Below are 18622 nucleotides of genomic sequence, written 5' to 3' on the forward strand. Positions count from 1 at the left end.
GGATAATGAGAGGTAAAAACAATGACTGCAGATGCTGGAAAGCAAATACTGGATTCGTGGTGCTGGAAGAGCACAGCAGTTCAGGCAGCATCCAACGAGCAGCGAAATCGACGTTTCGGGCAAAAGCCCTTCATCAGGTTGCCCGAAACGTCGATTTCGCTGGATAATGAGAGCCTTTTCCCTTGGATGATGATGGCTAGCTCGAGGGGACATAGCTTTAAATTGAAGAGTGATAGATATAGGACAGATAACTTAGGTAGTTTCTTAACTCAGAGTGTTAGGGGCATGGAATGGCTTACCTGCAACAGTAGTAGACTTACCAACTTTAAGGGCATATAAATGGTCATTGGATAGACATATGGATGAAAATGGAATTGTGTAGGTTCGATGGACTTTAGGTTGGTTTCACAGGTCAGCGCAACATCGAGGGCCGAAGGGCCTGTACTGAGCTGATATGTTCTATATTTTCAGTGAAGGGTTTTCCCTTGTAATACTGTTAAATTAAAACAAGTAGAAAATGGAACCAGAGGCACTCATACTGCGTCTAAAAGGTCACCTCTGGGATATATGGCCTTCAGCATTGCTTTAAATAATACATTTGATCCTTTATCCTATGTTTTAACAGTTCAGAGTCTGGTTCGTGAATTGCAGATTATTCGAGAAAGTAAAGAGAAGCAAATTGTTGAGTTGCAGAAGATGACTGAACAGAGTGCTGATTCTTTAAAAAATGATTGGGAAAGAAAGGTAAGGGGTTTAAAACATTTGAAGATTTGAGTTGACTTCCATGTAGTGTTCTGATATTTTTACCTCAGATTTAGGCATAAAGTTTCTGCGTCTGTGATTGGGGGATACCGTGTCACTTGATGTAGACTCTGATCATCTTCAAATGTGGTTGGTTTTGTGAAGTCTGTAAGATAACCCATGAATTACAGCTTGATATGATATTTATACAAGGGGAAAATTGCAAGTGTGTTATCTCTTTCAATCCACAACTTCTGCAGGTATTTCTTCCCACTGGAATTTGAAGTAATGAGGATGGAAATTTTAAATTAAAAATTTGAAAAATTGGGAGACAATGAAGGTGATCAAGTGATGGGTGAATGACACTTACTTGAAATTGGAATGCAGATAGGAGAGTTTGAATAAACTGTTGTGTAGACCATTGAAAGTGATTCCAAAGTGACAAACCATCTGAATTAACCTGAAATTGGCCAAAAGGGTGGATGGAATTGGTGACAAATATTTGGATGGTTGTTTTGAATTGTGCCTTGTCAAATATTTATTGGAAAGCAAGCTGACAACAATCATAGAGGAGAGGTTAAAACAGGTAGAGGAAAAAAAGATTGGGAGCCTTAACACCTTCTATATGATAAAAGCATATGAAAGCTTTTGAACAGTGTTTTGAAGGAAAGCTCTGTGTTTGAGAAAAGGGAGGGGTGGAGTGTGAAAGATAGACCCTTGTGAAATCTTTGCAGTAATGATGCAAAGGTATAAGGAAAAGCCATTATAGATAATAAGACCCTAAGAACTAGGAACAGGATTATGTCATTTGGCCCCTTGAGCCTGCTCCAACATTCAATAGGATCACAGCTGATCCGACATTCCTCATGTGTACTTGCCTGCCCTTTCCTCATCACTTTTCCCCTAATGATGAGGAATATGGCATATCTCAGCATTAAAAGTCCACAAGGACCCTGTCCCCACTGCTCTCTGTGGCAAGGTGTTACAAAGACACTCAACCCTTAGAGAAGGAAGTATTCCATCTCGGTCTTAAATGGTGTCCTTTACTTTGAGGCTGTGCCTGCTCTTCCTACGCTCCCATAAGAGGAATCATCCTATCAGTACTTACTCTGTCAATCTATGTAAGACTCCCATAATTCTCAATGAGATCACCTCTCGTTCTTTGAAATTCCAATGAGTAGAGTCCTAACCCGTTTAAGATTTGCTTATAAGACATTGTGTAGTTGACCGTGTATTGTTGCAGTAAGCCTTTCCTATTCTTATATTCCAATCTCCTTGAAATAAGGGCCAGCAGTCAATTAGCCTTCCTGATTACTAATTGCATAGCTTTCTGTGCTTCATGCACAAATACCCCTAAGTCCCTCTGTGTTGCAGTTTTCTGCTGCTTTTCTCCATTTAATTAATACTCTTTTCTTTTGTTATCCTTTCTAAAGTGAACTTATCATTTTCCCACGTTATACTCAGTTGCCAACCTATTTTTGTATTTTCTACATATTTTAGCTACAGATAGCTAGAATCGTATAGCTAAGAGTGGAACAAAACAAAGATGGTCCTAGTGAATCGAAGGACAGTGAAGAGATGTTGAAGGAGGATGAAGGGTCAATCATGCTGAAGGTGGCAAAGAGAACGGGGATGATTTGCTGTGGTTGCAATTATTTAGAGTTTGATTTCTGTCTTTAGTTTAAACCATTCAAGCTATGTATCAAGACCAGAAACCTGATTAGAGAAATTAAGTAATGTGTTATGGGAAATATGCACAGTTTGGTAGGTGCCAGCATATTCAAATGTTCTGGTTTAGAAAAGATGGAGGGGCATAGTCATTTGCAAGGATTTAGGGATCAAGAATGGAATTTATGAGCAGTGGATTGATTTTGTTTTAAATAAGGGTATGGGACTGGAGAAACAATTTATAATGTCAGCTACCATGAGGACAAGGAAGTGCAATTGGGTATCCAGTAGTTTATTTGGAACAGTATTAGTGGAGTAGGAGGTGGCTGTCATGGAAAATGTGTGAAATAAGTTATGATAGAAGGTATTGAAAGTTGTCGGTTCAAGGCTTGACCTAACCTAGTCATTTGGAATCAGCAAGCTTCTTACATTGTGGTGTAGGAGAGAAGAGTTTTAGAAGAAAAGGCAGCTAGGAAATATTGTTGTTCTTCACGGTGACCCTGAAGTAGTGATTAATTTTGTTGGGGGAGAGTTACAAGCAATACACAAGGGATACTTGAACTTGAAGGAGGAAAGTCAGGGGGTCATGTCAGTGGAAGGACGCGAATGAGAGAAAGGAAAGATTTTATTGGTAATATGGACATCAATAATTGTAGTGATGGAGTGGTTTGAGCAAATTAGATTTACTCACTTTACTTTCTAAATTTATTTGTTCATGGGATGTGTGTATGATGCTCCTTTTGTGGGACTTTGTGCATAAGCTGCTTAATTCTTTATCATGCATAACAGTAGTGACTGTATTTCAAGATCATCCATTATCATGGAGACATCCTAAAGGTGCTAAGTAAATGCACGAGTGTGTTGCTTTCTTTTTCCCTTGCTCTATCTGTACCTTCTCGTACAAACTTCCATTCATTTGTCACTGGTCTCTCCTGTAAACAAACATTGTGTCCCTCTCATTCAGGAGTTAACCTTACTGTCTACTACTGAAATTTGGCACTAATCCTCTGGTATCTAGATAGCAAAAGACACTTTATTTCCTGAAAGTTGCTCAGAGATCACGGAAATTATGTTGACCTGGATGGGAACTTTGGACCAGACTGACAGTATCTGGTGCCATAGTCTCATCTGCCAGTTCTGAGGAAATACAACAGTCCTCCTCTCCACCAAGACAAACTGACTACACAGTGTTCTGGACCTCTGAAAAATCTTCAACTCTGCATTTGGGTTGGATTCTTCAGAGCGTGCTGACACACTTAATAAATTAACAAAAATAATTGAAGGATAAAACCTCCCCTAAATCTTGGCTAGCTATAAATGCACCCTAAAATCCCTCCAAACACCAATTTCAACTCGCCCTCACCCCAAGCTGAGTAGCCTTGACACCTCAGCTATCTTAACCCCTCAATTTTATACCCACCAACTGTACTTCTCAATCGACCTGTCCCCTGCAACCTGTAGCCCTTCACCCACTTGGCAAATTATCCCCTTACTCACCTCATACCCTATCCTCAATCTACCTGGCACCCATTCACCTTGCATATTTGCCTTCTCTCAGTAGCTATCAAAGTGAAACTGGGACCTTTAAACATGGATTTTTTTTTGTCCATTATGGATGTAGCCATTGTTAGCTGGACTAGCCCTAGTTGCCCTTGAAAAGGTGCTGCTGAGCTGTGGCATTGAACCCTTGCAGTCTGTGTGCTGAATGGAGATCCACAACACTGCTAGAAGAGAGTGTTCCAGAATTTTGATCTAGTGACATTGAAGGAATGACATTTCCAACTCAGTATGATGAATTGCTTGCAGGGGAACTTGCAGGTGATGGTGCTCCCATGTATCTACAGCTCTTATCCTTCTATATGGTAGTGGATGTGGGTTTAGAAGGTACAGACAGTTCTGCTATAACACGTTTCTTCAATGTGAATTGGATTTAATGTGATGAAGAGTTTAGACTGTTATTTGTAGAACATGAATTTTCCAAACCTGTATAGCCTACCATGCGATTCTGGCTCCGTTAATTTAAATGGAATGGCTATTGCACAATTTTCTTATAATGCAAGATCGCGCAAGAATGGAACTATCGCATTGAGCCTCGGTGAATTTCTGCAGTGCACCTTACAGAAAGCACGCACTGCTGCTACTGAGCATCAGTAGTGCAGGGAGTCAGTGTTTGTGGATTTGGTGCCAGTCGAGTTGGCTGCTTTGTCCTGAATAGTGTTACTCTTCTTGACAGCTGTTGGAATTACATGCATCTAGGCAAGCGTGGAGTATTCCATCACACTCCTAATTTGTGCCTTTGGAGATTTAGGGTTTGAATCTGCTGTTGTAGCCACTAAAATTATATGGCGAATCCAGTTCAGTTTTTTGTCACTGGTAACCCACCAGGGTGTTGACAATGGGGTACTTGGTGACAGCAATGGCATTGAATAACAAGAGATCGTGGTTAGATTGTCTCTCGTTGGACATATGGATGCGTCTTTATACAAAATGGGGCATCATTTCAGTGATGATCCAGTATGCTGCTGCCTGTATGGTTTGTCAAACCACTATTTTTATGAAGACTAATGGTGGGAGATCACACCAGAAAATGCCTAGAAAGGGAAGTACATACCTATTTGTTTGATTTTAGTTGGATATTGGCATTCTGATCCAAATCAAAATATTTGGGTTTTATCTTTAATGCATGATCATCCTGCATTATGTGAAATGCACATTGTAATTTTGTGAAATTCTACAATCTCCCAGAAGGTCAACTGCTGTACCTTCTGCTGAGATGAGGCTAGTTGTAAGCCAATAAGTAAGTTTCCTTTACATAAAAATTCAGAAAATTAGATGGGTTCCTGTATATGTACAGTTGCTGATTTGTCCATGTAGTATTTGCTTTTGCTAGATGTTCTAAGTGCATCCAAGCAAAGATCTTGTAACATCTTCTCCTATGAGCCTAAGCACTTTGGAAGAGTTTCTACATATCATACAGGAATAAGGCAGAAACCAGTTATATCCTATATAGTACATGGCACAAGTCTTTAATTGTATATGTGAAAAAACAGGTATATAGTTTAGGCTGCAGGTCAGCCATGATTTCATTAAATGGTGGAACAGACTTGAATGAATGAATGGCCTATTCCTGATCCTATGTTCAGTTATGTGTAAAATTTCCTTCAATCTGATTAATGTAATACTTTGAATGTAGTCATTAGAAATATTTTAATATCTGTATTTCATTGCAGGATGGTGACAGAAATACCAGGATCCCTGTTGTAGTGTTTCAAAGATGCTCAATGTTTTGGTCCTAAATTTTCTCTTGCAAACTTCACCAGACTTGTAAAGTACTGTCAGTATCTTCAATTGTTTTTTTTATATTCCTGGCAGACATGCAGACATGTTGTAATTTGTTTGTGTGGTTGCATCTATCCTCAAGTGACCACAGGTTGCTTTCTGCATTAGCGATCCAATAATTAGATTATAGGGGACGGTCATAAAACTGTTTTTTGGTGCTGTTAAAAACAGTCATCAGGTTCAGTTGATATCTGTTTGCACGTTCTTTATTAATAAATATATATATATATATATATATTGCAGTTACACAATATTGTAGCAGAACTGGAGCAAGAGAAATTTGAACTGCAGAAGAAACACACAGAGAACATTCAGGAAATCCTCAGTGACACCAACTCACGCCTTAGCAAAATGGAGATAGAATATGCCACTCAGACTAAGACCACTGTAAGTAACTTTTTAAAAAACTTTAATAAACTTGACAATGTTTCATTAACAGTCAATGTAGTGCTTAGGCTTCACTTAGAAGTTTCTAGAGTAGAATTCTTTTCAGCTTGGGGAAACACTCAGAATGAAAAGAATTCCTTTTTGGTGGCAGTTTTGAAGATGTCTTGGTGGAAGCTACATATGTAAAACAGTTGCTTCTAAAACTGGGAAATAGTTTAGAACAGTTAACAAATACATTCCCTTGGTATAATAATGAGTTTAGTTTTGAAGTTCCAGAACAGCGGTGTTTGCTTCAAAACCTGAAGGGGTTATTTGAAACTGAGAAATGCCATGCTCAGTTATATGAAGACTCAAGGAAGAGGCTATCAGATCCTCAGAACTGCAAATTTAAGTTTCTGTTAAGTCAAATTCTATATGTGATAGGGAAGAGAATTCCCTCAGAGTAATGTAAAGGGTGCTATTGGGATTAGTTGACTGCAATGTGTTGTATATGTTTTAAAATCTTTAAAGTTGCATTGCCTGTAAAGTTTGGTTTATCTGATTTTATCCTCATTTCTTTTGTGTAATAAACTTTAATTTTATTGTTGAAACCAAATCTACAGCATTACATGTTTGTATTTCAGTGAGAGACCACTTTGTCAAAGCTAAACCTATAAGAATGAAGTAAACTTCATTCACAATATTACTCAGTTGTATAGTAGGCAGAATGTTATTTTGAACTGATGGCAGCATCCCATTAATGGAAACGATCACTTGCATCACCTCCGCATAGTAGCAGTGTGAAGACAGCTTGCTTAACGTGTCATTCAAATTTTTAAATAACTGTGCTGTTGCAGGATAGTTTGAGGTAGATTGGGTACTTGAGCATAACTGGTCGCTTTTGTAAATTTGAGTTTGTGTGATACCAAATGAACAATGGTCTGATAAAGATAGACACTATCATGCAAAATAGCTTTGATATGGTCTATTTCTGTGTCAAAGAATATGTTCAAACGTTATACTTTATTCAACTATCCTGCAGCTGACAGTTCCCGTTGGCTTTCTCCATGCCAATGCTTCATCAATTAGTACTGCTGATGAGTGTAAGACAAAATGCTTCAACAACATGTCTTTATTTTCAGCAATGTTCAATAACTATGTTGGTAAGTAACTATTGCACTGTTTACAGGGTATCCTCACTTAAAGTTGGGCTGAAAATCACAACTTTAAAATGCAGCATTGTTTCCCCTCAGGTATTGGAGTTAAAGCCAGGGTTAAGTTCCTGGCAACAGTTTTTAGCTAGAAAAGGCAATGTACAAATTGAGTTACTGTACCATACATGAAGCACTACATATTTCTAGCTGAGATACTCAAAAAAATGAAAGAAACGCTGCAGTCAGATACCACACTTCTTGGTTGAAGAGAAGTCTTTAAAGACATTTTCAGTGCAGTACTGTATAGGTACAGTATAAGTCCAAAATATTAGTACAAATGCAAACAGGAGAGAAATTTTAAACAAGTACGTTTACCACAGTCTCTGATCAGAGAACTACTTCTTTAAAAAAAATGTTGCCTGCAGGGCATTAATACAATGCTATGAATTCTAATATTATGATCAGGGGCCCTTGTTATAATAACATGAGAAGTGCAATGATGCAAGATGGATCAGGACGTAATAGACATTAAAATGAGGAATGGCATTTTAATAAGGAGAGAGGGCATAAGAAAGAAACAAATTTTTAAAAAAACTTTAAAAAAGGTTTTAAATAAGAACTTGCTGTACTGGCATTTTTTGTTTGGCTTATTTCTTAAAGCGTACAATTTCTGAAACTCGTTAGATTTAAATGAAACCTTTACTCACCAGATATGATGAGCTTGAAGTGAAATCATTGCCATCAGTTGCTGTGTTAAATGTTTTTTCCCTTTCATAAGTGAATTAAGCTGCACTGTGCTGTGAGTTGATTGATCTGACATGGAGTAGTAAACTGTATATGTAGTTTAAATTATTTTGTTAGTTTGAATAACTAATCAGTGACTTTTGATTTCTGTTTTTTTGTGAATATCTTGTAAAGTGGAAGTTGATTAATCCAGAGAGTAAAGAATGTAAACTTTGCATCATTAGAAGAGCATAGTATTGAAAAAAATTCACATGCACCACTTGTCATACCTTACTTAAAATAAGCAAGGATTAAACATTTCCTGTCAGCAGGCCTGAATTTGGACCCATCAAAAGCAGACTGATTCCATTGCACCGCTTAGGATTTAATAATTAAACACTGCAGAGTTCAGGGAATGCTTTAAGATGAAAGAACATTCAGTCACTGTAAATTAAATCGTTGTCCAGACTATTTCCTTCACGAAAGAAAATCCAAGTTGTTGATGCACATAATCAGTGTGAATAGAGTAGCATTAAAGCAATGCTATCTCATATTTGTGCACAAATGTAAACGTACTTGAACTTATTGAGATTTGACTGAAACATACACAGACCTGAAACTTGCACTCTCCCCTTAACCAATGTCAAGCACACACCATTTCCTGCTATCCTATCATGCGCCTTACTCACTTATCTTGTCAGTCAATAAAATTATGGCTGATCTGGTTGTGACCTTAACTCCACTTTTCTGAATATCGCCAATAACCCTGATGTTTTTGTGCATCAAAGATCTGTCTAACTTGGCTTTGAATATATTCATTGACCCATCCTCTGCTGCTGTCTGTGGAAGAGAATTCCAAAGCCTCATGACCCTCTGAGTGAAGAAATTTCTCCTCATCTCAGCTTTAAGTGGGAGACCTCAATTTTTTTTTAAACTCTGCCCCTTAATTTTAGATTCCTCCATAAGAGGAAAAATTGTCTCAGTATTCACCTGGCTAAGCCCCTCAAATCTTAAGACCTTATGTTTCAATGAGTTCACCTTTCATCTAAGATCAATGGGTATGGACGCAACCTGCCATTCTTTCCTCACAAGACAATGTCTTCATCCAAGGAATCAACCTAGTGAGTAAACCTTTTCTGAACTGTTCCCGATGAGTCATTTGGAAACAAATTAAAATAAAGGAAGAGAACATGTGTGAATAGCACAGGGGATGGTAGGTAAGGAAAGAACAGACACCAACAGTCAGGAGCCTGTGACAGAGGAAAGCAGTTTGACACCATGGGTGCATACTGTCCTGTAGCTTGATGTTTGGCATAAAATATTATATTCCCGTTCAACCTCATGCCACCTCCATTTCCCATTGCCCTCACCCCTCTCCTCGACAACTATCCTAAGCCTTATGAATATTTCTAACAACACCCTGACAAAATGAATGTGCAAGGTATAGCTCGGACCTTGAGGTATTAGAGTCTCTACTGAAGCTAGATGATTAATAAGTATTGAGCAGAAAGATCAACTTATGTTCTTCAAGTGAAAATAGAGATGGGTAGCCCTAGTTTAGCATCCATGGTGAATTTAAGTCAGAAGGTATATAAAATGACCTCCCAAAAGGTCACTGTCATTCCCTAGTAAAAATGATGGTTTCTGATCCCTCCGAAGTATCTATTGTTTTTGAAAGTAGAGCACTTGTCATAAATAATATTGTAGAAGATCTTGAAACAAACATAATTGAATTTAGTTATTTCGGAGGGAAATGCAGTGAGCTGTTTCCTGCCCTGTGCTCTTAATTGCACCTTGATGGAAGTGAACTTAGTTCTGCAACAGTAACTTAGATTCAGAGGAACCATTTTACAAAGTGGCTGCTGCAGGTTATTAGTGGGATGTAGCTTGTTTGATTATTAAAGTATTCACTATAAGAGAAGTTAGTTTTAAAATTAAAGATGTATTTTTCACCAAATGAGTCTAGCAATATGGTCATTGCCGTGCACTGCTGGAACTTTTGTCTCAAAACATAAATTGGGATTGATGTGTAAGTAGAAAATCCAAAACAGCCACTTACACTGTAGGCAAAAATGAAGATGTTCCAGAAAAGGAGTAACATGTGAAAACCCACGTTTCAACTCTATCACATTTTACAGCCTCCAGCTGAAGCAAGAGCATGATTCTCTTCATCTACAGTCAACAATGTAATCGTACTCACTTTGGCTTTTCAGATGACCACAGGGCGTCCTGCTTCCTGTGAGTTTTTGGCAGTTGCCTTTTCTGCTTAATACTTGATGTAGTTCAGTGTCAGATGGGAGTGTAAACAAGGGGCAGTTGGACTTGAGAGGCTTGCAGAATGTTGCTTTTGTGTGACTGACACTGACATATACAAGTACCCATTACTAGATGCAACTAAGCAGGACAGAATGTAGGAGATAGTCTACTAATCCCTTAATTATCTTTGTATTCACTTGATATCTTGGCTGCTGTTAACCTTTGACCATGTCAGTTGCGGTCACATGAAAGTATTGCTTTATGTAATAGGTTTAATTGTTGAAATAAAGCTTGTTTATCTGTATCGTGTTTCAGTGGCATCAAGCTTATGTTTTCTGGGCCAGAAGACAAAGACCAAAAATGTCAAACAAAAGGTTCAGTACTGCATCACACCTCTCATTCGCTTTTTAATTGTAATTGTAGTTACGATAATATTGAGTTCTTAATGGAGAAGGAACCCTTGTAATGGAGAGCAAGGATATTTTAAACTTAATCAAGGCGAATGTTCATACTTGAATTAATTGTTAAAACTTAATTGCTGAAAATAGTATTCCTTGGCCCCATCAAAAATGCAAAAAGGTTTTCTTTTATGTGCAGCATTAGTGACTAATTGATTTGGAGAAAATCCCCTGATGGTAGCAATGAGTTAATAAAAATTAAACGCTCACCATAAAGACCAATTCCTTGATCTCACCTTGGAAAGTTAGGTTTGTTGTTAATTCAGAGTCTGAAGATGTGACTATGCAGTCCAATGTATAGTTGTGTTTATTAAATTGTGCTTTTTGCATTCGACAAGAGCAGGTAGTTTGTTTTAGTACAAGAGAAGCTATTAATACAAAAACAATTCCAAGTTTAGAAAAATGTAAATTCAACCTGTGTGATTGTCTTCATTGTTAGGCCATTATATGATGGAATATTCTCAATAACTTTGTGATCCTTGAGTTAAGGAGGAAAAATTCAGCTCTTGAACACTAATCAGTGATCTTTGCTGGAAAGTTGGTATGTAACTGTCTGGTTGGAAAGGATTGGACCCTGAAATATTCTGTTCAGTTTTGGGCATTTCTACCTGGGGAAGGATATATTGATTTTGCAAGAGATGCAGTGTAAATTTCACAGTTAAAGCAGGGTTTGTGAGGTTAAATTAGAGTTGTTTCCCCTTAAGTGTAATGGTGTAATCAAGATATTTAACCTGGTTAAAGGATTTGGTAAGCTAAAATCATCTATTTCCTGTTATGGAAGAACTTGATATAACTTTCAAATTAAAGCTAGCCTGTTGAAGGAATCACACCTCTCATTCGCTTTTTACTTGTAATTGTAGTTACGATAATATTGAGTCATGAGGAAACTCTCAATGTAAGAGGTACTGAAATTGAGGTTTGGGAGTTGATTGAAAGATTCAAAGTTTTTATTCTTTTTAATGGAACTGTCAAGTAAATGGAGTTGGGATATAAATGAGCTAAAATCTAATTGAATGGAGGAACAGGCTCGGGCATAGTTTTGTTTCTATTTTCCTAGGGCTTGACTGTTTTATCTTCAAAAGCAGATGGCTTTACTGATGGAGCGGTTAGGTATTTGGGCAAAGTATTGGAAAGCAATTGATCGGATTGAAACATACCCTCCCCAAAAAGCAAATCACTTCAGATAGGTGGGGGGCAGGGGAGGGAGTTGGAACAAAGAACCCTATAAAATTGTTAAACTTCTTTAGATTTTTATCATGTCATTTTTACTTGACTTCCTTATGGTTATTCATTTTATTTGTATTTTTGGTCTAAAGAATGAGAGCTAAATTTTGTTTCTTCTATCTTCAAATAAGCTATTAAATATACTCTAACCAATAATGTTGAAAACCAACTTAAAATGAATAAATATCTTTCAGTTTCGGTAGGTTATATTAAAAACCATTGTTGAGCTCTGAGGATTCAGTGAGGCATAGTCAGTAACAACAACAACGACTGGTTTTATTGTTGGGAAGAGTTGCATCTGTGACTGGTTTTTGTCACTGACCTTTCTCTCATCAGAGAAATAGTTTTAAAAGCAGTATGTACAGCTGTCAGTTTCAAACTTATTAATGAAAAAATCTCCTGATCTACTGGACTTGCTACACCTTTGAGAATATAGAGCGATTTACTTAACCTAATTATTTCATTTGGAAAGGAAGAATGACATTTTTAGCTAGTTGGTTTAGAACATAACTCCTTATGTCATTTCATAATTTTCTCCTCTTTTGTGAATTTTATGCATGTCAGGATATTGTTGATGGTGTTGTATGTTTCTTCTAATTTGTTCCGTTTCTGATGACAAGGATGTCATCTACGCAGCGGACCCAAAGTTTGGGTTGGATAGATGGAAGGACAGGTTCATTACTGCATTACTGCTTCTGTTATGAGCCCTGATATTGGTGATCCCATCAGTGTTCTGTTGAATTGTTTGTCAGTCTTGTTATTGAATGTGAAGTGGGTGGTGAGGCATGGTCCACTGGCTTGAAGATGTTTGCTGATGAAGTTGGTGCTGTCTGGTGTTTGTGATCCTGGTTTTACCCGAAGTGATGCCAGTGCTTCTTTGGCCAGGTCGATGTTAATTGAAGTGAAAAGGGCTGTAATGTCAAAGAAGACCATTATTTCGTCCTCTTCTATCTTGCTGTTATATCAACAATATCCTGACAGGCATAAAATTCACAAAAGATGAGGAGAATGACAACAGACTCCCATTCCTAGACATGACAGTTGAACATACAGTTAACGGACAGCTTCAAACCAGGGGGTAGAGAAAAACAACACACACAGACCAAATACTTAACTTCAGAAGCAATCATCCCAACATCCACAAACGGAGCTGCATCAAGACATTATTTCAATGAGCTATATCACACTGCAGCACCCAAGAACTACAAAAAGCAGAAGAAAAACATCTATACAACATTTTCAAGAAGAATGGGTACCCAATAAACACAATTTGCCGATTCCTCAGAAACAAATCCAAACAAGCAGACACAACGCAACCAAAAACTATAGCCACACTATAGCCACCATCAAAGAAACATCAGAAATTACTTCCAGTCTACTCAGGCCCCCTGTCATCATGGTAGCCCACAAACCTAGCAACACACTTAAACAGCGACTAATGCACCTAAAGCATCCAATAGATACCACCAGCAAAACTAACATCATTTAGCAGATACCATACAAAAACTGTAAAAAAACACTACATCAGGCAAACTAGCAGGAAACTTGCCACCAGGATACGTGAATACCAACTGGCTACGAAAAGAATCGATCCACTATCACTAGTTTCCATGCATACAGATAAAGAAGGACACCACTTTGACTAGGACAATACATATATCCTAGGACAGTCGAAGCAAAGACACGCACGAGAATTCTTCCAGGCATGGCATTCTAACCAGAACTTCATCAAAACCACGTTGATTTTGATTGCATTTACCTTCCCTTGAACAAAAGAACCGGAAATGACATCACCCCCCCCCTTAAGAAACCAAGACCTTTAGATAGAGAGGCAGGACATACCACCAGTGCTTTGTCGGAGACACTCACATTATGATGTTACCTAATATGGTGGCGAAACGTCTGAAAACAAACCTTCAAGCTCAGCAAGCTAACTTACATACTTGGCATCAACCTGAGATACAAATCTTCTCAAAAATTGCTAATTCAACAAGCATGTTTAAAGATAAGCTATTTATCTTCCTTGAGGTTTTTAATGGTGATTGTGCATGAGCTACATATCTCTCACTATAGCTCTCATAAGTACATGTAATCAGTGTTACTGTTGGATATAATGGAGTTTGCAGACCTTTGTGAATCTAGTATGCTACCTTGATCTGTTGGTGGTCATTTCCAACAATGATGCTGTCATCACCAGCTGCTTCTGCTAATTGATTTTTTTGTCCCTTTCCCCCCCCCCCCCCCCCCACCCCCACCTTGCAGTTATCCTTCCAGATTCATTTGGGATTGCCTGCTTCACTTATCTGCTAGTCAATTTCTTATGTACAGGATATGGCTCTCGACTACAAACAGGACAATGGGAGATCATAATTGAATTTGAAACAAAATAACCGAGATGGTTTCTTGATAGAATGTTGGAACAGTCGCAAATTTCATTTAGTAATAGTCCAAAAGAAAATGCTGAACCACTAGAGTTCAAAAACACCTGTGGGCTTATAAATAATAAATTAAAATATAAAAGTGTTAGTTTAGCTGTGTATTTGCAGAATGTGTTTGCTTTACAAGGACTAGAAAGACTCGCATACTATCTATTTAAAACCACTGCAAAGTCTAATTTTCAGCTGATTAGTTTAATGTGTTTTTACTGTTACTTTTCATACAAAACTTTGTATAGAATGTTTAACAGAATGACATAAAAAGGTGTATTCCATAAACAATGCAGAGTATAACCAAGAAAAGAAATATTAGCCTAAAACTTAGTCAAACGAGGAATAGGAGATGAAGGGGTTTAGGGAGTAAGTTATAGAAATTGGAGACACAATTTCTTTACCATTGACAATATCCCAATCTCCAGCAATTCTCAGGCACCTTAGCATTCCACGAACCTATAAGACCTTGGAGCAATAGTTGGATATTCAGCCCTTCAAATCTACTCTGTCATTCAATGAGGTCATGGCTGATTTGACAAATCTTCAACTCAACTCTCCTGCTTTTCCTTAAACTCTTGACTCCCTTGCTGATTAAAAATTTGTCTACTTCAGTCTTGAATGTATTTAATTATCCAGCCTCAACAGATTCACAGGTCTTTGAGAGAAGAAACTCCCCCTCCTCTCACTTTTAAATCAGCAACTCCTTGTTCTAAGGTCATGCCCTCTGGTTCCAGACTCTCCCAGAAGGTAAACAACCTTCCACATCTACCCTGTGAAGTTCATTGAGAATCTTATATGTTTTAATAAGGTCACCTCTCATTCTGCTGTATTCAATGAGTACAGGCCTAATCTACTCAACTTTTTCTTGTAAGATAGTCCTTCCATTCCTGATATCAGTCTAGTGAACCTTCTCTGGTTTGCCTTCAATGTTGAAGTGATGACATATGTTTAAACACAGTCATTCGCGTGAAGATTGTCATTTCTGACATTACGTTGTGAATAAATGTGATCTATTGAAAATTTACATTAGAATTTGAGACAGTCCATTGAAATTACAGTACTGTTAAATTTGGGCTTAGATTTGTACAGTTGCAAGATGCCATACATAAGAACACTACTGCACATGGTATAACAGCTGAAACAGTAGCACAAATTCAGTTTAAAGGGTTTAACATGGTAACTATTAGAGACTACAAGCTGGCATGATTAGAAGCTAACTGTTACAACCTATAGGATCTTTGGAGAAGATTGGGAAATTGAAAAAGAACAAAGAGCAGCATTATTGATCAAGTGTCTAACTGCAGAAATAAAAAGGTATTTCAGTAAGAATGATCACATAGTTAAATCACTGAGTACAGTTAAAGAACAGCAGAGGATCCAAGAATTTGCTTGTATCTAGAGCACCTGATAGTAGTGATGCAGTGGAGAGACATACAGATTGTTCTTTTGTAATTCATGTTTGGTCAGCATGATTTTCTATAGTGGTTTTCCATAACGTGAGGTTGCAGAGGAACACAACTGTTGTATTATAGCAGAACGACTTGTATAAATATGGAGGTTAGAGAAGCATGTAACTGAAATCGCATCCTCCTTCAGGTCATTGATTGAAATTTTAGCTGAATTTAAGAACACCATCTGACTCTGATCTGCATGTTTACAAGGACTTGCTCAGAATCCTGAGTTCAGATTGAGGGCTTGGAGCTGGATGGTACTCGATAAGTCACCTGGCTGATTTTTAATTCCAGATCCTCCTCCTCTCACTGGTGGGTAGGGTTAAAATTGGCTGTAAAATTTCCACCCTATAAAACTGAAGCATTGGAGGTTGAAGGATGACCATATAGAGGTTTATAAAATCATGAGGGGTATAGACACAGTGAATACCAAAGGTCTTTTCCCTATGATAGAGGACTTCAAAACTAAGGGTATATTTTTAAGGGAGAGGTGAAAGATTTAAAAGGAGCATGAGGGGTAATTTATTTCACACAGAGGGCGGTCCGTAAATGGAATTAGCTGCCTGAGGAAGTGGTAGATGCAGGTACAGTTACACCATTTAAAAGACATTTGGACAGATACATGGAAAGGAAAGGTTTAGAGGGATATGAGCCAAATGCTAGCAAGTGGGACTGGTTTAGTTTGGGAAACTTGATTAGCATAGACGAGCGAGCGAAGGGTCTGTTTTCATGTTGTATGAAACTATGACTCTATAACTGTCATTCAGGTTACTCATCAGCCATCACACTCTGGCAAGTATGAAAGTTGAAATGATTTAATAAATTGTAAGTCTTGGTCACTGATCATCTCAATTTCATTTTACGTGAAGTCATTGCAGTGCTTACATTAGCTCTGGAAACTTATGGAATGACTGTGAATACCAACAGGCAAGAGGTGGAGTACCACTTTTGTACTTCCTTTCAAGAAAGGCTGACTTATTTGCTGACTCCATTGTGTGGAAGATATGCCTCCCTTTGTATATATTTTGTCTTCTTTATACATATCTGGTTTCCTTATGTTATCCTCTTCCTTGTGATTGAAAACAACTGAAAGTATCTGTTTAGATTCCCAAGCAAAGTAGCTTGTGATTTTTTTTCTGATAATTTCTTAGAGGATCTGGATATCTTTGCTATTTACCCTGTTAAGATCATCTTATTGGAATTGTACCATAAAACCCCAATAGTCAGCGGGAAATTGAAAAACAAATTTGTAAGGAGATCTCAATTATCTGTAAGAGTAAGAGAGTGGTTATGGTAGGGGATTTTAACTTTCCAAACATAGACCAGGACTACCATAGTGTTAGGGGTTTAGATGGAGATGAAGTTGGTAAGTGTGTGCAAGAAAATTTTCTGATTCAGTATGTGCAAAACTTGTCCTTCTCTTGGGAAATAAGGCAGGGCAAGTGATTGAGGTGTCAATGGGGGCACGCTTTGGTGCCAGTGACCATAATTCTATTAGTTTTAAAATAATGATGAAAAAGGATAAACTGGACCTAAAAGTTAAAGTTATAAATTGGGGGAAAGCTAAGCATAGTATTAGGCAAGAACTTTCAAAATTAATTGGGGGCAGATATTCATAGGTAAAGGGGCGGCTGGAAAATGGGAAGCCTTCAAAAATGGGATAATGAGAGCCCAGAGACAGTATGTTTCTGTTAGAGTGAAGGGCAAGCATGATAGGTTTAGGGAATGCTGGATGACTAGAGAAATTGAGGTCTTGCTCAAGGGAAAAAAAGGAATCATATATCAGATACTGACAGCAGAGTTCTAGTGAATCCGTAGAAGAGTATAAAGGTAGTAGGGGTATACTTAAGAGGGAATTCAAGAGAGCAAAAAGGGGACATGAGATAGCTTTGTCAAATAGGGCTAAGGAGAATCCAAAGGGATTTTATAAATACATTAAGGAGAAAATGGCTGTGAGGGAGAGAATAGGACCCCTCAAAGATCAGCAGGGCAGTCTGTGTGTGGAACCACAGGATATGGAGGAGATACTAAATGAGTATTTTACATCAGTGTTTACTGTGGAGAAGGATATGGAAGGTCTAGAATGTGGGGGAATAAATGGTGAAAACTTGAAAAATGTCCATATTACAGAGGAGGTGCTGATGGGTGTCTTAAAATGCATAAAGGTGGATAAATCACCTGGACCTGATCAGGTGTACCCTAGAAATCTGTGGGAAGCTAGGGAAGTGATTGCTGAGTCTCTTCCTGAGATATTTGTATAATTGCTACTCATTGATGAGGTGCCAGAAGACTGGGGGTTAGCTAAGGTTGTGCTGCTATTTAGGAAAGGTTGTAAGAAAAAGCCATGGAAATTATAGACCGGTCAGCCTGACATCGATGGTAGGCGAGTTGTTGGAGGGAAACTTGAGGGACAGGATTCATATATATTTGGAAAGGCGAAGACTGATTCAGGATAGTCGACATAGCTTTGTGTGTGGGAAATCATGTCTCACTAACTTGATTGAGTGTTTTGAAGAAGTAACAAAGAGGATTGATGAGGGCAGATTGGTGGATGTGATCTATATGGACTTTGGTAAGACATTCAGCAAGATTCCTCATGTAGACTGGTTAGCAAGGTTAGATCACATGAAATAAAGGGAGAATTAGCCATTTGGATATAAAATTGGCTCAAAGTTAAAAGGTAGAGGGTGGTGGTGGTGGTGGAGGGTTGCTTTTCAGACTGGAGGCCTTTGACCAGTGGTGTGCAAGGATCGGTGCTGGTCCACTGCTTTTTGCCATTTATATAAATGATTTGGATGTGAACATAGGAAGTA

General features: G+C 38.0%; 1 protein-coding gene across 8 annotated transcripts in view; it reads left to right on the forward strand.

Annotated features, from left to right (window-relative positions):
- Positions 1-18622, forward strand: part of cep112 (centrosomal protein 112) — a 577437-nt gene that overhangs the window by 191684 nt on the left and 367131 nt on the right. For 7 of the 8 annotated variants that reach the window (XR_011954852.1, XR_011954853.1, XM_072558882.1 and 4 more), the window contains exons 11-12: positions 626-744; positions 5992-6135. Coding sequence is in view for 6 of the 8 variants with exons in the window: in XM_072558882.1 (XP_072414983.1) it covers positions 626-744; positions 5992-6135 (263 nt within the window). In the remaining 2 variants the exon portion in view is untranslated. The remainder of the gene's footprint in view (positions 1-625; positions 745-5991; positions 6136-18622) is intronic. The other variant, XM_072558887.1, reaches the window with a different exon arrangement.

Source organism: Chiloscyllium punctatum, chromosome 39, assembly GCF_047496795.1.
Source record: "Chiloscyllium punctatum isolate Juve2018m chromosome 39, sChiPun1.3, whole genome shotgun sequence".
In the NCBI taxonomy this organism is placed as follows: domain Eukaryota; kingdom Metazoa; phylum Chordata; class Chondrichthyes; order Orectolobiformes; family Hemiscylliidae; genus Chiloscyllium; species Chiloscyllium punctatum.